This window comes from Sorghum bicolor, chromosome 2 (genome assembly GCF_000003195.3).
Source record: "Sorghum bicolor cultivar BTx623 chromosome 2, Sorghum_bicolor_NCBIv3, whole genome shotgun sequence".
In the NCBI taxonomy this organism is placed as follows: Eukaryota; Viridiplantae; Streptophyta; class Magnoliopsida; order Poales; family Poaceae; genus Sorghum; species Sorghum bicolor.
The window spans coordinates 5,479,477-5,496,339 of NC_012871.2; the positions used below are offsets into that span (position 1 = coordinate 5,479,477).

Below are 16,863 nucleotides of genomic sequence, written 5' to 3' on the forward strand. Positions count from 1 at the left end.
GCTGGTGTGGTCGAAACCGTAGCCAGCGTGGTTGAAGCCGCCGCCGACGTCGATGAAGAAGTGGTTGGCGCAGATCGGATCAACACCTGCTCCGTGGTCATGGCGGTGAAGTTGTTGAAGCTGACGGTGAACGTGAAGTCGCCCGCCATGGCCGCGAAGTCGGGGATGATGGCCATCTTGTTCGTCGGGAGAGCTATACGCACACCCCCTACCTGGCGCGCCACTGTCGACGAAAGCTGGTCGGCAGTCTACCTTGGGGTATACCCACGGTAGTAGTTTATCGGTAGACGGTGCGCAAACTACGAACTCGATGGTGACGCAAGACACGGACAAGCTTTTTATCCAGGTTCGGCCGCCGAGTTGGCGTAATACCTACGTCCTGCGTCTGGTTGTATTGATTTGTGTCGAGAGAATATGATCCTCCTAGGGGGGTCCCTTGCCCCTCCTTATATAGTCCGGAGGGCAGGGTTACAGATCTGGAAACTAATCCTAGTCGGTTACAATTGCCATAGATAATTCGATATCAATTCCTATTCTAACCGACTAGAATCCTGCTTGATCTCCACGTCTTGTTTCCTTGCACGAAACTCGAGCTGTCGGATCAAGCCTTGAACTCGTCTCGTGGTGGGCCAAGCTTCCTGGCTGAAGTCTAGCCGTAAGGGTATAGGGGTTTATACCCCCACAAAGCCGGCATAACCAAACATGGGCTGCTGCAGCTGGGGAGCTCAGGCCATCCCCTAGGCCCTTTAGCAAACACGCCGATGGTGGTTATAACTTGAGGTCTTCTCTAGCATGAGTATAGTATAATATACCACAACAAACCGATGTAGGTTCACGTTCACGGTTCACACACCAAAAGGAAAACAATAATCAACATTGCTATATATATGTGTATATGTACATAGGGTACTATATAAAGTTCAAAGGATTCAAATGGTCAAAATTATTCTAGAAACGATCTGATTTTTATATATAAAATAACTTTGAGGGGGTGTTTAGATTTTTTTTTCATTTTAGAGGAATTGGAATCTACTTAATATATTAGGCTATTTGGCTTGAAATTTAACATTCCACAACTTTCCTAAACTGACAAATATGCTTATCTCAAATTTATAGGATGAGAGTTGGAAATTGATTCTATAGATTATCATATTATATTTCTACTTTGCAATTTATAGCATGATCTTCAACTCACTTCTCTACCGAAATATTTCCCTTATGGCTACCAATAATATATAAATATATTTCATATACAACAATATTTGCTTAATCAATCTAAGCCTAAATTATAATTATTAAAATATTCCGCTGAGGTTTATCGGTCGAATCTGTCCGCCATTCAGCAATGTTTTTCTCTCTCAATAAATCAACTAACAGTTCTTTCTGCCATGACTTATCAGCCAAACGAACAAGGTGGTGGAATCAAGCACAAGCGTTTATTAGTTCTGTGGCATTTTTTTGGGTTTCAAATATGAATTGCTTTCACTTCCAAAAGTTGGGTTAATCCCTCTAGAATTCTGGCAGTAAATAAGCTCCTCTGCCTAGCATTAGCATGGAAGGCCGGCAGTGCTGCGTGACCTCCAGTCCCAATCAAATCTTCTGTGATCCAGAAAAAGGTAGTCCCCCAAACTAGGGATGGCCTTTATCTTCTGGGCTACACCATGTGGTGTTGATCTTTGAACATGAAAGGTATAGGGATGGCCTTTATCTTCTGGGCATGCCATGGTCGTCGTATCTATTTTTGCAGAAAAGTATACTAGCTCTAGCTAAGAATTAGGTTACTTACCATCCTGAGGAATAAGAATTAGGTTATATAATAAAATGCTATAAATGTGCACGTAACACACGTTAAGTACATGTTAAACTATCTTAAGTTTGATCAATTTTATAGGAAAAATAGCATTGTTTATAATACCAAAGAAAGAAATAGATTATGAAGATATATTTCATGATTATCTAGTTATACTCCCTCCGTATCCTGTTTAGAGTACGTCCTGGAGCCGCACCCGGTTGCACATTTAGTAGACGTTCAGGACTACGAGGCTGGAGATGGACGCGTTTGCCCCTCCACACAAATCGTGACTCCTCGGGAACTCGCGGCGTCGGCTCGGCTTCCCTCACACGCCGCCGTTGTCTTTAACACACGCATGGCCGCATGGTTCAAACGATGCATGGCTGCATGTATGGGTTCAAACGAGTGCCGCACTGGAGCCTCGCCCACAAATCTGCTATATTAGCTTCTCCTATCTCACTGCTAGCTTCTCCTACCTCGCGTCTACTTGTCGACACTGGCGGCGCTATGGAGACCGGAGGAGCGAAGAAGAGGAGTGTGGAGAAGAGAAATGGCGTTGTCTGCAGAAGCAAGGAGGTCTGTTAAATAGCCACAAGCAGTGTCCAGATACTCAAGCGTTACCCAGGCATGCTCAAGCGCGCAAGGGAAAAAAATGCTGCAAAAAAACGCGCCCAAACGCGCCATGCAAATGCTGAAAAAATTTATTTTCGAATCCTTGTAAAAAGGCGCCATGCAGCGGCGGCCAATTGAACTCGGTTTGTTTCACATCTAGTATCCACCCACGGCTCTATTTAATATGGGCAAAGAAGGAAAAATACCCTCTAATTAATGACTCTTTGGTAATCACACTTATGTCCTAAACGTCCTCTAGTTCAGATACGGAGGGAGTACTAATTTGAGGGTCATAAATATGGCTTTTTTCTATACAAATTTGATTGAACTTAAAATTGTTTTACTTATGATCACTCTAAAAGTTATTTTTTTTATTTTGAGATGGAGGTAATAAGTTATGATTATGCAAATAGGCTTGTTTCATCTTATATTTTGGCATTATTAATAAGGCTGCTATATACAAGGTCCCATACGTGTAGTGCAACAGCATCAAAGGCTGGCAATGTTGGGCGAGGTATAGTCCCAATCATATCTTCTCCACGACAAAGAGGCCCAGAAAAGGTAGTCCCGGTCGATGTCATGGCTTGCAAGATGTGTTGATCTTACAACAGGAAGGCATCTAGAGCTAGGTCCACTCTAGCGATCTAGATCGAGATGGCCTTGATTTATCGTCTGGACATACATGGTGTGGACAAATTCTAAGCAATGAGTTGTTGTGGTCTAACTTTGAAGTTGAAAAGGTAAGTTTTTATCCGTGAGTGGTAGGGCTTGTGCTGATCAATTCGTGTTTTCCAGTTTAACTATGTATCTCTCTTTCTTCTAGAAACTTCGAGAATTCTCAAGAAAAATAGAATACTATAGATTAAGTTTTTTTTGGCAAAATGATCCGCACAAGGAAAAAGTAAATATAAACTTGTAAAATGGGGTTTAGCATGCCAATCTAGGGAACAAAGAGGTTTGAGAATTTAAAATCTAGATTTACAGAGTAAGTGCTCCTCAGTAAATGGTTATACAAACTTTGTCATGAAAATGGAATGTGGCAGGAATTACTATAAAATAAATATCTAAAAGAAATAAAAGACTTTCTCAAGTTAACAAGAAAAGGCTACTATTCACTTTTGGATGAGCTTAACAACAATGAAGGATTAAATTTTGGATTTGGTGAGGGAGGGTTCTCAATTTTTTTAGTTTTTGAGACAGATGGTTCTCAAATTAAGATCTAAGGAAGATACTTGGTTAGGGAACCAACCCTTAAGCTACAAGTTCTAAAACTTGTTCAACATAGTTCACAAAAAAAAAACATGCAACATCCAACAGTCGCCGAAGTATACAACACTGTTCCCCTTAATGCAACTTTTAGGAGGGCATGGATATGAGAAAGAAATTGCTGGAATGGAATAATCTGAATGCAAGTATTGTGAATGTAAACTTACAAGCATGGAACAATAGTATCGTATGGACCTTAGGTAAAAGTGGTAGTTTACCTAATTACTAATGACATCACACTAACATAAGAAATTTGGCGAGTAAAACTTTGTTCTAGAAAAGGATGTAATACTAACTAAAGATAATCTGACTAAAAAAATTGGCAACGAAGCAAATATTGTTGCTTCTGTAGTAATGTTGAGAATATTCAACATCTCTATTTTGAGTGTAAATATGTTAAATTTCTCTGGTGTGAGTTGTATATGGTGTTTGGTATTCATCTATACATGGTCCCAGTGGTGGAGCTACAATACTCCAGTGTATATGGTTACATGTATACGGTATACCCGTTTGCTTATCTTATAATATGTATTTTTTCTGTCAGCTAATAATATTTTTCTCTCACGATAAATTAGCGAACAGTATTTTCAACCATGAATTTTCAGATTAGCTAACCGGCTCAAAGTAATAATGTTTGTAATAAAAAGGATAAAAATTTGCCTGGAAAATGTCCAACGGAGGAAGGATGCTGCGCCAGCGCCGGCCTTGTAGCTTGCGGTCCCTTTGCGTTCAGGCCCACAGCCCCACCAGGCTGCTGAGTCGAGTGGCCCGGGTGGGACCCTACGGCCTACGCGCACCTGTTGACGCCTTGCCGGCCAAACAACAATTAAGACTCAGAATCGATCGCTTTCAATCAAAAAGAAAAAAAAAAGACTCAGAATCGATCAATCGGCTCACCGTGAGATTCAATCTCTCTCCTTTTCTTTGTATAAAAAGAAATCCCTATCTACTTGAATTGCTAACATTGACAAGTCATCCCTATCCCTTTGTGCAGCGAGATCAGAGATTTGCCCAACATCAAAACGATCGAGATTGATCAATAACTCAATAGACATCATGTGAGTGTTTGTGTAATCACATTTGAGGGCTGAGGATTTAATACGTGCAAGTGCAATTTATTTAGTTGTTTGGTATTATGTTTTTTCCTGTGAAGTGGACGAAGACGATATAATCATGACATTCATCATGTCTCTGAAAGCCTCGGCTAAAAGAGTCAAGATAAGTAGTGGTGTAAGACTTATTAGCATGGCGTTGATCTATTCATATTGTAATTTATGCATCTTTTTAATTTAATCTTCAAATTGAAGACTTTATAGTGTATGCATACCAATTACGTTCAAATTTTACAACTATTACCAAATTGCTAAATGATTTTACCGAATTGTATATGAATTTTTTTGGATGTCATATATATCTTAATCTAAAATCCTGGATTCGTAATTGTATGGTCCCATACGTGCAGTACAACAACATCAAAGGCCCAAGCATGTTCGCTGGTCTGAAAAGCCATGATGAAAATACCGTTCGCTGATTTATCATGAGAGAAAAAAACTGTTGGAAGCACGACTTATAAGACAAGCAAACGGGTAGTCCCAACCAATTCTTTTCCACGACCAAGGGACCCGAAAGGTAGTCCAGGTCAACGTCATGGCTTGCAAGATGTGTTGATCTTAGAACACGATAGCAGCTAGAGCTAAGTCCAATCTAGCGAAATCGAGATGGCCTTGATTTATATTTTGGACATACATAGTGTGGACAAATTCTAAGCAATAAGTCATCGTCATCTAATTTTCAAGTTGAAAAAGTAAGTTTTTATCGGTCGGTGGTAGACTTGTGCTTTTAGTGCTTTCCAATTTATATGTATGTTATTTTCTTCGAGGTACCTCGAGGATTCTTAAGAAAATATGAAAAAAAATAGCTTGCCAACCTAAGGAACAAGGAGGATTGAGGATGTAAGATCTAGAATTACTGACTAAGTGCCTCCTCAATAAATGGTCATACGAACTTTGTTGTAAAGATGAAATGTCGCATGAATTATTACAAAATAAGTATCTAAAAAAATAAAACACTTTCTCAAGTTAATAAAAAAAGCTAGAGATCCTCACTTTTGGATGGGCTTAATGGCAATCAAAGTTCACGTTTTGGATTTGGTGAGGGATGGTTGTAAAATCAAGGTCTAGATACCTGGTTAGGGAACCAACCATTAAGCTACAAATTCTCAAACTTATTCAACATAGTTCGCAAAAGACATGTAACAGTAGCTGAAGTATTTAGCACCGTTCCCCTTGATGTCTCTTTTAGGAGGGACTGATTTGGGAAGAAGTTGTTGGAATAGAATAATTTGATTGCAATTATTGCGAATGTAAATTTATAAGCAGGGAAGGATAAAATCGCATGGACCTTAAGTAAAAGCGGTAGTTTTACAGTTAGGTCGATATACAGGTATCTAATTATTACCTCTTAAAATTAAAATATTTCTTTAATTCATTGAAAATAACGTAATACTAATTAAAGACAACCTAAACTAAAAGAAATTGGCACTTCCTATGACCATCTTTTGTACCCAACTTTATCATAGATATAAGATATCACTTATGTTTTTCTAGGTTTTTCTGCCGGTGCCCAATTATTTGTGGCAATCAGGTCAAGAGCAGCGCAACCTAGACTGACGACAGATTTTTGTCATGAGAAATAATCCAGCAACAACTGAATAATTCCTGCAACTTTTCTGATAAATGAGAATCTCCAGAACATGCAGTTCCTCGCTGTAGTAGTTTATATCCACCAGCCTCCCACAAATAATTGGGCACCGGCAGCAAAACCTAGACCACCAAGTCTGAATTTTTGCGATGTCGTCATGAAAGCCAAAACAGTGACCTTCAGTTCACACGTGGCCATGGATGGATGAGCTGAGTTATTCAGCCAGTAGGCATGGATGGATGCATCTCTGCCTTTCATCTCCTACCACCGGAACCTAACACGCATCACGCATGCATGCCTGGTGCTGCCTTGATTCTTATCTGAAAGCGATGCCTGCCTACCATAGCAAAGCAACGTTGTTCTCAGTTGCCTAATCATTCAAGTACACACGGTGGACCTTCAGAACTGTTACTACCAAGTCATTCTTAGCTATAGCTGATTTGCAGTCAAGCAGTGTCACTTCAAATCTTTGATGAACTCAAGAATCATTGGGCTGTGTGATGTACGAGTAGCCTATTCATTGGGTTTCCTCTGCAGAATTATCATGGTTCACATGTTTAATTCACAACTTGTCTGTTCAAAAAATAATTCACAACATGTGAAGGAGAAATAAATAATAAAAAGATATGGGAGAAATTTCAGGAAAGTGACCACCACATCTTTCATTATTTGCCAATGATGCATGCACCTTGTGCCTTCATGGATTTACAGGCACTGCATCTGCAGATCTCCACCCATGAAAGATCACCGACCTGTCAACCATACAGTATCTCTGGATGGGGACCCATTACTCCTGCTTCTAGAAGCCCCTTAGATTGTGGCAGGCCTGCAGGCTGCAGATCTGGATGCCAATGCCATCATATCGTTAGATTTTAGGCTATGGTAAGTGACTTAAAATATTCTCAGGAAACTAGGAGTATCTACAGAAGGGATGTGCACTTCAGAAAGATGTTAAAGGTGTGTAACTAACTTGTCTTTGTCCTGTTTGGTTTGATGCCCAAGAGTGGTGCCACATGCCCACATGTGACATGTTGTCAGTTTCGATTTTGTTTCAGCGCCAAGATGTTGGGAAGGGGCCCCTTATGTCCATCCAGTTCATTTTGAAGCCAAAGTTTGGTTAAAACATATGCAACTGAACTAACCTATGCAACTACCTTGGCACTGCCTTCATGTGCTAGTGCTACTACATTTGAGCACAAACCAAACATGCCAAAAGTATCCTATGTAGAAGATGACCATCTTTGTTTTGGTTCAAGCTAGTGATGAAACAATAGTATATCCCTTTGTGTATCATTGGGCTTCCAACTGAACAAATTGGAATTTTGTGTGAGAAAAGCATCAGTGGGTACCTCCCCCCCAATAGCTGGCAATTTGCAAGTTTGCATGGTTGGTATCTTTTATCTTGGCATAGATGTCTCGATCATATCTTGGCTTCCTTCCATTAGGCTGTACAGGGGGAAGAGTTCAGCTTCCAGTTTGGTCCTGGGATGCAGCTTTGGACAGGACCTTTGTGTTTCTCTAGCTTTTCCTGCCTAATCTAGTGCATAAAGGCATCCAACTTGACATCTTTCATATGTCAGCTCAGGAAACTTTTTCTGCATAATAATACTGGATGCTTTTTCTGCATCCCAGCTAAGCATGCATGTCCCTCTCCATGCTGCTTTTTGGGATGGATCACTGAATAGGATCATGGATACATCATCTCGAATATGCAACTTTCTTGATTACTTATTCATATATATATATATTCTTTATGAACTCCACAAAACTGGTTTACAGTGAAAAACAAAGGGCTAGATTCAGATTAGTGAAGCACCTGCCTGTTAAAACTTCAAGCTATACCCATCTTAACCACTGTATACTCAACCAAAGCTACAAACAAGCAGTGAGGCTGCCCTGATGACATTTCAGATTTTTTTTTCCAGATTCTTGCCTACCAAATTCGCCTTTGAATTTGAAACAGGAGAACCAAGCAAACGAAACCAATTTGGGAACTGTAGATTTACGCGGTCATAAGGGCACATCAAACATCAACACCATTGCTCATCAGTCATCAGTACAGAATTTGCTCTTGGAAGGTTTCAGTGAGCAATACAGCTCTGTGCCTCTGTCACAGTAACTTTGGCTTGCTAACTGCTGGTGAAGATATCCCTGATCATGGTGGCGGCACCGACATGAGCAATTCTCGTTCAGTACCAGCAAGCAAATTAGTGCTCTGATCCCATGCCGACACGTGACGATCGGTGGTGATATTTTCAGTAAACAGGATTCGCTCCTGTGAGAGAACCAGGTCAAGGCTGGTCTGAACGTTCCGTGGTGCCATCCAGCGTGACGCCATTGACGATGTCCTCGAGCTTACCGTCTCCGGCGGCACACTGCTCAGCCTGGCCGCCTCCATCGTCGGAGCTGCACCCAGAGCCCTGGAACCGGACCTGCTCTTCGTCGGCCTGGAACGTGATCTCCTCAAACCGGCCGTGCATCTCCGCGCACCGGCAGCCACGCCGCGCCGCCGCCGCCGCCGACATGTAGTCGTCCAGTGACCCGGCCGAGGACGCGCTGGACCGGCAGTTCTTGCAACGGCCAGCGGCGCCTGACGCGTCCGTACCGCCGCCGCCGTCATAGTCGTCGTCCTCGTCGTCGTCCATGCCAGGGCCTGGCCTCCAGTGCGGCAGCAGCGCGGCGACGGCGCCGTCGATCATCTCGGCGATGTGGGTGACCTCGTGGTCGGTGATGTCCAGCTCCGCCACCATCTCGGTGGCCACGCTCAGCGCCGTGTCCGCGTCCGCGTCGAACGGGAAGTAGATGTTCCGGACCCTCCCTGTACGCGGCACCACATGAAATGAAATTCCGTAGAACCCAATTTGTATAATATAGTGAGAAGTGAGAACAAGAAGAAAATTAAGGTCTCGCGTTGAAAACAGGATCCTAAAAATTTCAACTTTCAATGGTCAGAGATGGAGTGTCATCACGTACCTGTGCCATCTTTGTCGGCGATGCGCAGCCGGAGGAAGATGCTTCCGTCCTCCAACCTCTTGCCCTTGATGGTGATGTCGACGCCAGCGACGTGCAGCTCGTCGTCGTCGTCCTCGTGCTCGTTGAACAGCTGGTCGATGCCTTGGAACATGCTGCCATCGTCGTCGTCGTCCTCAGAGTCGTCGTCGTCGTCCCATCTGTCGCCGCCGCCGACGCCATTGGACACCACCCCGTTGCTCGCCGTGGAGCCATTGCTGCCGGAGTTGTGGTGGTGGTGGTCCAGGCACGCCGGCTGGTGCAGGTAGTTGTACATGGTGCTGTAGTCCGCGCCGTCGTCGTCGTCACCGTACCAGAGTCCGTCGTCTTCCAGCTGCAGGAACGGGTCGCCGAGCAGCTCCGCCGCGCTCGGCCGCCACGACGCCGGCGCCAGGCACTTGTCGATGAACCGCCTCACCGCGGGGTCTTTCACCTTGTACAGCGCCGCCGGCTTGATCCCCTGACCGACCACAGACAGACAGACATCAGAGACGCCGGCCGGCCAGCCACCATGAATCCATCGATGAAGAAAAGCTTGGGATTTTCTTTCTTACGGAGGTGACTTTCTTGTAGATGTGCACGGGGTGGACGCACTCGCTGTAAGGGTACTCGAGGGTGACCATCTCCAGGACGCACATGCCGAAGGAGTAGACGTCGGCGCGCTCGTCGTAGTCCTCGGCGTACACCTCGGGCGCCATGAACTCCGGCGTGCCCACCACGCAGCTCGCCGCGTTACCGCGGCGGCGGCGGCGGGTGACGACGGCGGCGAGGCCGAGGTCGCCGATCTTGACCTGCCCCTGGCTGCCGTTAACGAAGATGTTGTCGCACTTGAGGTCGCGGTGGATGATGCCGCGCGCGTGGAGGTACGCGAGGCCCTCGAGGATCTGGCGGCACCAGCGCCGGACCGCGGCGGCGCTGGCCCGCGGGTGTCTCCGGCGGTACTGCCGCAGCGTGCCGGAGGTGAAGAGCTCGGTGACGAAGTTGACGGCGGCGCGGCGGGGCCGGGTGGGCGCGGTAGTCGCGGGCGCGTCGGCGGCGTTGGCGTCGACCCAGGAGGCGTGGAGGCGCATGACGGCGCGGTGGCGGAGCGACTTGAGCAGGTGGATCTCGCCGTAGAGACGCTCTAGCTCCCCCGGCGAGCGAAGGAAGTCGTGCAGCTGGACCTGGTTCCACGCCACCTCCATGCCCCGGTGCTCGTCGAAGGCACGGTACCTGGTTGCATGGTCGCCATGGACAGAGAGAGAGAGAGAAGCAATCAATCCCTCGAAGCTAGCAGTGATCGACGACGACGGTTGTTACAGTTAGGATCGATGATGATGATGATGGCGATGATCTTACACAGTCTTTGAGGATCCCTTGCCAAGAATCTCGTCGTACTGCAGTCAGCCGGTGATCGGAGCAGAGCAGAGGAGGGAAAGAAGAATTATTAGTTCCACGACACGACGGAGCACGGCGGCAGAGGAAGAAGACGAAGACGAAGACGAGCAAGGAAGGAGGAAGGAAGAAGAGGAGCAGCGATATGAATATGATCGACCTTACCCTGCCATACCTCCCGGTAGGATCAACCTCGACGTAGCCCGGGTCCGGGAAGAGCTCGTCAGCAGCAGCAGCAGCAGCAGCGCCGTCGCCATTGTTGCTCCTCCTCTGCACCTGCAGAGCTCCCATCATCCTCTTCCTCTGCTACACTGCTGCACGGCACGGCACCTGAAGCAAGCAAAAGTCGCCGTGCTCTCACCTCACCTCCCTCAACATCCCGTGCATTGAATCCAGTTCATCCTCCTCCCCCGACGAACCTCGAAGCAAGCAGCGATGCATGCACCTCACTCACTCAACAAGGCCCGGCCCCCCTGCTCCACCAGCTCCAGGCTACTTATACTAGTATAGTCTCCTTCTCCTTCTTGCGCGGAGGAGGAAGAAGATGACGTGGCACGCGGTGTGGGATCTCGAGGTCGACGAGGGCATGGCATGCGATGCCGATGCGAGAGGACGAAGAGGAGGAAGGAGGAAGGAGGAGGCAGAGGCACACCCCCTCTCTGTCTCTAGGCTTTTTAAACAAGTGTATCCCGGGTAGTGGTAGTGATGAGGAGCAGTGAGTGATCCGTTCCGCGGTGGCGGACGGATGCGCGCGGCGGCCGCGCGCGAGATGGCGACGAGGAAGAAGAGGAAGAGGAAGCTTTGGCTCTAGCCGCCACAGCCGATAAGGTTTTGTTTGGATGTAGTCAGATTTTGTATCAATTCGTATGTGTTGGTGTGGATTAGGGTAGAATTTAGTTCAAGTTTTATTCCAATCCATTCCAACACATGTGGATTGATACAAAATCTGACTGCATTCAAACAAGACCTAAGACATTGTTTAGTTCGCAAAAATTTTCAAGATTTCCCGTCACATCGAATCTTTGGTCGCATGCATGGAGCATTAAATAAAGACAAAAATAAAAACTAATTACACAGTTTATCTGAAATTTGTGAGATGAATTTTTTGAGCCTAGTTACTCCGTAATTGAACAATGTTTGTCAAATAAAAACAAAAGTCCTACACTAACAAAAACTAAAATTTTACTAACTAAACAAGGCCTAAGTGGTCGGCTCACGGCATGGAATCCCGTAGCCGGCCGGCCGAGACCAGCCTCGTGCAGGTGGCAGGCAGGCAGGCAGGCAGGTGCAGTAACAAGAAGAATCTACTAGCTTTGGATTGGTTCGATTGGGTACGCCGTAGACAATTGTTTTTTTACTGAGAATTGGGTGTAGATCTCCATGGTCAGCTCCTCTGCAATTCACTAGTTTATTCATTCAACTTATTTGTTTATATAAACACCGTACGTACCAAAAACTAGCTAACAAAGGGTAAAGCCAATTAATTACACTTTGTCATTTACATTACTTTGGTCTCATTGATATATATGATATTCGGTTGAGCAACCAAAAGTCATATAGTGTACCAAATAATTATGCTACGCATGCAGATGAGTTGACAGAAATTTTGCTACGGCCTTGTTTAGTTCACCCTGAAAATCAAAAAAATTTCAAAATTTTCCGTCACATCGAATCTTGTGACACATGCATGAAACATTAAATATAGACGAAAACAAAAACTAATTACACAGTCTAGCTGTAAATCACAAGACGAATCTTTTTGATCCTAGTTAGTCTATAATTGGATAATATTTGTCGCAAACAAACGAAAGTGCTACAGTACCGAAAACTTTTTACTTTTCAGAACTAAACAAGGCCTACGTTTCTCTGCCGTGCTCCGACTTAGGGTGACACAAAGAGCTCCGGAATTGACCCGATGATGTACCGTGGTAGGCATACGCTAGGTCGCTACCGGCCTCTGCCTGCCTGGGCGCGGGGCGGGCGGCTACTCGTCTGTGCTGCTGGCTGCTGCACGTATTATGTGATATTGACATGAGACAATTAAGGTCTGGTTTGGTTCAATTTTTTTAAAAAAATATTCGTCACATCGAATCTTTAACAGTATGTATAGAGCATTAATAAATATAAACGAAAACAAAAACTAATTATATAATTTGTCTATAATTTACGAGACAAGTCTTTTGAACCTAGTTAGTATGTGGATTGGATAATAGTTGTTAAATACAAATAAAAATGCTACAGAAACTAAAGCTTTTTCGCGAACTAAACACGGCCTAAGAGGAAGGAAACTAGGCAAGGCGGGCGTGTGAGCGACAATCCGCTGACAGTTCCTTTCGATACCACCCCTCTTTCGGCCGGGTCTCAAAAACGACAGTATGCGCATACATCACGACACGAAATGCCAGTCGCTGTGACACAGTCTTTTTTTTTTTTTTGTGGAATGTCATTGTACGTGACACAGATTTCGCGCGGTGGATGAACCAGCACTTCTTTATTAGATAATAATATAAGATGGCTTATTTGGTAAGATGTTATTTTTCGGTCATCAAAGAAGCTGGTGCTTCAGACATCTCCCTTGTCTGAATTGAACAACTGTGGAAGATGGTGATGTCATAGTCGGCCTCATATCCAAACACGAGCAACTTTAAGTGGTTATTTTTTAAAAAAATTATTTACAGAAGCAGTTGGCTTAATCGTTTACCCTCTAGAACTAGGTATTTTCAGATATGGTCATTTAACCATTTTCCTTTTGAAATGCTCGTTTTTATGTGCGAGACTGAGACTTGGTCTAAATCCACCTGGCATAATCAATGGCCACAACCCATTTATTCGCAGAAAGATATGACGTCTAGAAAAGCTATTTTTATAGTAGTGGGCTAGTGGTACCTCTTGAAGTCTACTATATTTGTCCTAATAAACTGTAACTCTAGGATTTAAAAATTCACCCAAAAAGATTGCACCTTGTAGGGATCAGGTGGATCCACTTGATTAAAAAAAATCAGCTCAAAGCTCACGCCCATCTATCTCGCTTCTACACGACCACAAACTATTGCACGCACGCACAAAAAATCAATTGCATAGATCTTCTCTTGAGCTTCATCCATGCTGCACGATCACATAGCAGTCTTTTTAACCCTAAGCACGCACTTTTGATCGTTTGGGTTTATCAGCCGAATCTACCAGCCATTTAACATTATTTTTTTCTCACAATAAATCAGCCAACAATACTTTCTGTCATGCAAATGAACAAGAGTGGTCCAATCCTTAGATTGCATTCTTTGTGGGGCACGAGATTAGACAACCGAACAAACATAGGCCTTGGTTGACCTGAATGATTTTTGTTTATTTATTCATTACTTCCCCTGTTTGAACTATATCGTTGTTCCACAGCCAGGGAGCAAGTGGGTATCCAGTGATGGTTCTCAGTCACCGCACCACCACTTTAGCTCATTTTAGTTCTATTTTCATGCTTATTTGATCTGATTAAATTAGTTCAACTCGAGAAGTTTGGGTCAGCTTAATAGCCTAGAGATATCAAAACTTGCATCAAAATGATATCTATGTCACATTTAAGTAAGGCTACCACGCGGCTTTATTTTCAAACTTGGTATTGATGTGCCTTGTGGTATCCAAGCCACTTTTATTATCCAAAGGAAGCGGCAGCAGGAGTTAGGCAATGCTAATAGCTTAGGTCTTATTTAGTTCATCTCAAAAATCAAAAACTTTTCAAGATTCCTCATCACATCGAATCTTACGACACATGCATGGAGAATTAAATATAGAGGAAAACAAAAACTAATTGCACAGTTCGCCTGTAAATCATGAGATAAATCTTTTAAGCCTAGTTAATCTATGATTAGACAATAATTATCAAATAAAAATAAAAGTGCTACAATATCCAAAACCAAAAAAAATTCAGAACTAAACAAGGCCTTAGTCACTAATATCTAGCCAGCTAGAACATTGCTTGTTACTCCCTCTCTTCTAAACTAGAAGACGATGTTGCTTTCCTAAATATATTACTTTAACTACGTAACTTGATATAGTATCTTGAGTGCATAGTAAAACCTATGTATTTGAAAAAAACCAAAATTTCTTATACTTTTGAAGGGGAGGAATACAATCCATACTAGCAAACAACTTCAACATTCTTGCCACGAACAATCAACCTCAACGTACAATGATTCTGAGTAATTGACTATATTACCAAAACCGTTAGTGAATGTCAACAACGGCGGCAACCAGTCAGTGTGAGTTTGATTGCTGACAAATACAACAGTGCGAAGGGAACATATATAGCCAGTGCTGTACTACAACAGCAACGAGTGCAACAACAGCATCATTACAAAAAGATTAACCAAACAATTGACAACAGTGCGATAGGTTCCTTTCAAAGTACATACCCTCTTTTTTTTCTAAATCCAAACTTCCTCCGTGACGACAAGCCTCCTTTGAAATGCAGATTTTTTTTTTTAAAAAAAAAAACTTCTCCCAATCATGTCGAAAATGGGGATTCAGACTGATTATTAATTGTGCCGTTATTTCCTGTATTCCTGAGAGAGAAACAGACTGAATTCTTCATCTCACCACCGCGTCTCTGTACTTAGTGCAGACTAACGTTATGTAGAAGTAGAGGAGCAAGCAATTCCACGTATTGCCAAAATTCCCTACACTGTCATTCTTTAAAAAAAAACCTCCACTGTCACATAAAGGAAGAATTTTCTCATGTACAAGTAAATTTGAGCACTGCAAAATCTTTAATAATTGATATATGCTAGCAGTTCATTGATATATACCAACCACGGAATCTGCTATGGTGACAGATACGTGCACTGCCACTGCCAGTGACTGATGATGGCTGTCTTTGTGGTTGCTCTGAACTCTGAAGAGAGGGTAATTAATAGTCGGTGCTCTCGATCAGGGCGTAGAACTCAGCAGAGCTGGTATGGTTATATATTTATATTAGGGCAACAAGAAATCCAACTTCGATCGGTTCGGTTGCAGATGAATTTGCTGGTGAGTTAATTTCCATAGTCAGCTGCACCAAGGGTAATTTAGTCAACATTAGTTACATCCGTTAGTTGGTTTGGGGTCTATCATCAAGGGGCGCTCTCACTCTCTCTCTCACAGTGAGGTTAGTCTTAACGGAGAGTTTCATAACGTAGTTATCAAGAGCTTTTGCATTGCTAACTATGACAACAAGTTTCATCTAAATAGAACTTTATGAAAGTCTCTTTGTATCCCTTCTAAATAAGCTGCCAAATCAACAAATTTGCTAATGTGTCAATACATTATATGAAAATAAAATTCCTTTAAAATCTCCACTGAGACTATCTAAGAAACAAAGAGTTGGCATTGGGTGTTGTTTTTCCATTTTTTTAGTCGGTTATGGTTCACCCAACCAAGGTAACGTAAAATTTCAGACAAATGCGTTGGCTCCCTGATCTTGTGTCTGGTGCTGCCTGACACATCTTAATCGCGGTGACGTAAGGAATTGCGAAACCTGGCCTAGGGCTTGCCATCCGGCAAGCTAGCTGAGTCCGAGGTGCTTCCTTTTCCTGCTTCGTACAAGGGATAAGACAAAGAGAAAGAGCCCAACGATGCACCAAAGATTTCCTTGTCCCGTTGATTTTACCCTTTTGCGAGATCTAGAAAGTTCTGCATAGTAATCAAAGCTCTAATCATTGTTCGGTACTGCATCCACCCATTTTAGGCTTCTTTGATTATATAAACATCAAATTAGTGAGTTTGGATTAAGGATTAGTCAAATTATATGCATGGCAAAGTTGTACCCCCTCCATCCCAAATTATAAGACGTTTGATTTTTTAAATCCAAGTTTGACCACTCGCCTTATTCAAAATTTTTGTGCAAACATAGTAAAATTTAAGTCATTCTTGAAGAACTTTTATTAATAAACCAAACCACGATAAAAAAAGTAATATTTTGCATAATTTTTTAAATAAGATGAGTAGTCAAATTTAGTGTTAAAAAAATCAAACATTTTATAATTTAGGATGGATAGAGCAGTAACTAATACTTTATTGTAATAGAAATTAAAATCCAATACATGCACATAAAAATACTTGTCTGGGTTAATCATCAGGAGACA

At 43.3% G+C, this 16,863-nt stretch overlaps 1 protein-coding gene and 1 long non-coding RNA gene across 3 annotated transcripts; one reads left to right on the forward strand and one right to left on the reverse strand.

The window, feature by feature from the left end:
- On the forward strand, positions 6,241–7,765 carry LOC110432842. The gene is made up of 2 exons (XR_002450111.1): positions 6,241–7,327; positions 7,426–7,765. It is a non-coding gene; the product is annotated as an uncharacterized LOC110432842 (long non-coding RNA).
- On the reverse strand, positions 8,079–11,512 carry LOC8060760 (probable serine/threonine-protein kinase WNK3). 2 transcript variants are annotated; one of them, XM_002461516.2, is made up of 5 exons: positions 10,919–11,512; positions 10,718–10,755; positions 9,934–10,591; positions 9,344–9,839; positions 8,079–9,188 (listed from the first exon to the last, which is right to left on the reverse strand). In XM_002461516.2, the coding sequence occupies exons 1-5, from the start codon at positions 11,045–11,047 to the stop codon at positions 8,662–8,664; spliced, it is 1,848 nt and encodes a 615-aa protein (XP_002461561.2). In that variant the 5' UTR covers positions 11,048–11,512; the 3' UTR covers positions 8,079–8,661. The 2 variants fall into 2 exon arrangements, with proteins under 2 accessions (XP_002461561.2, XP_021309451.1); XM_021453776.1 differs by having other exon boundaries at positions 10,914–11,054.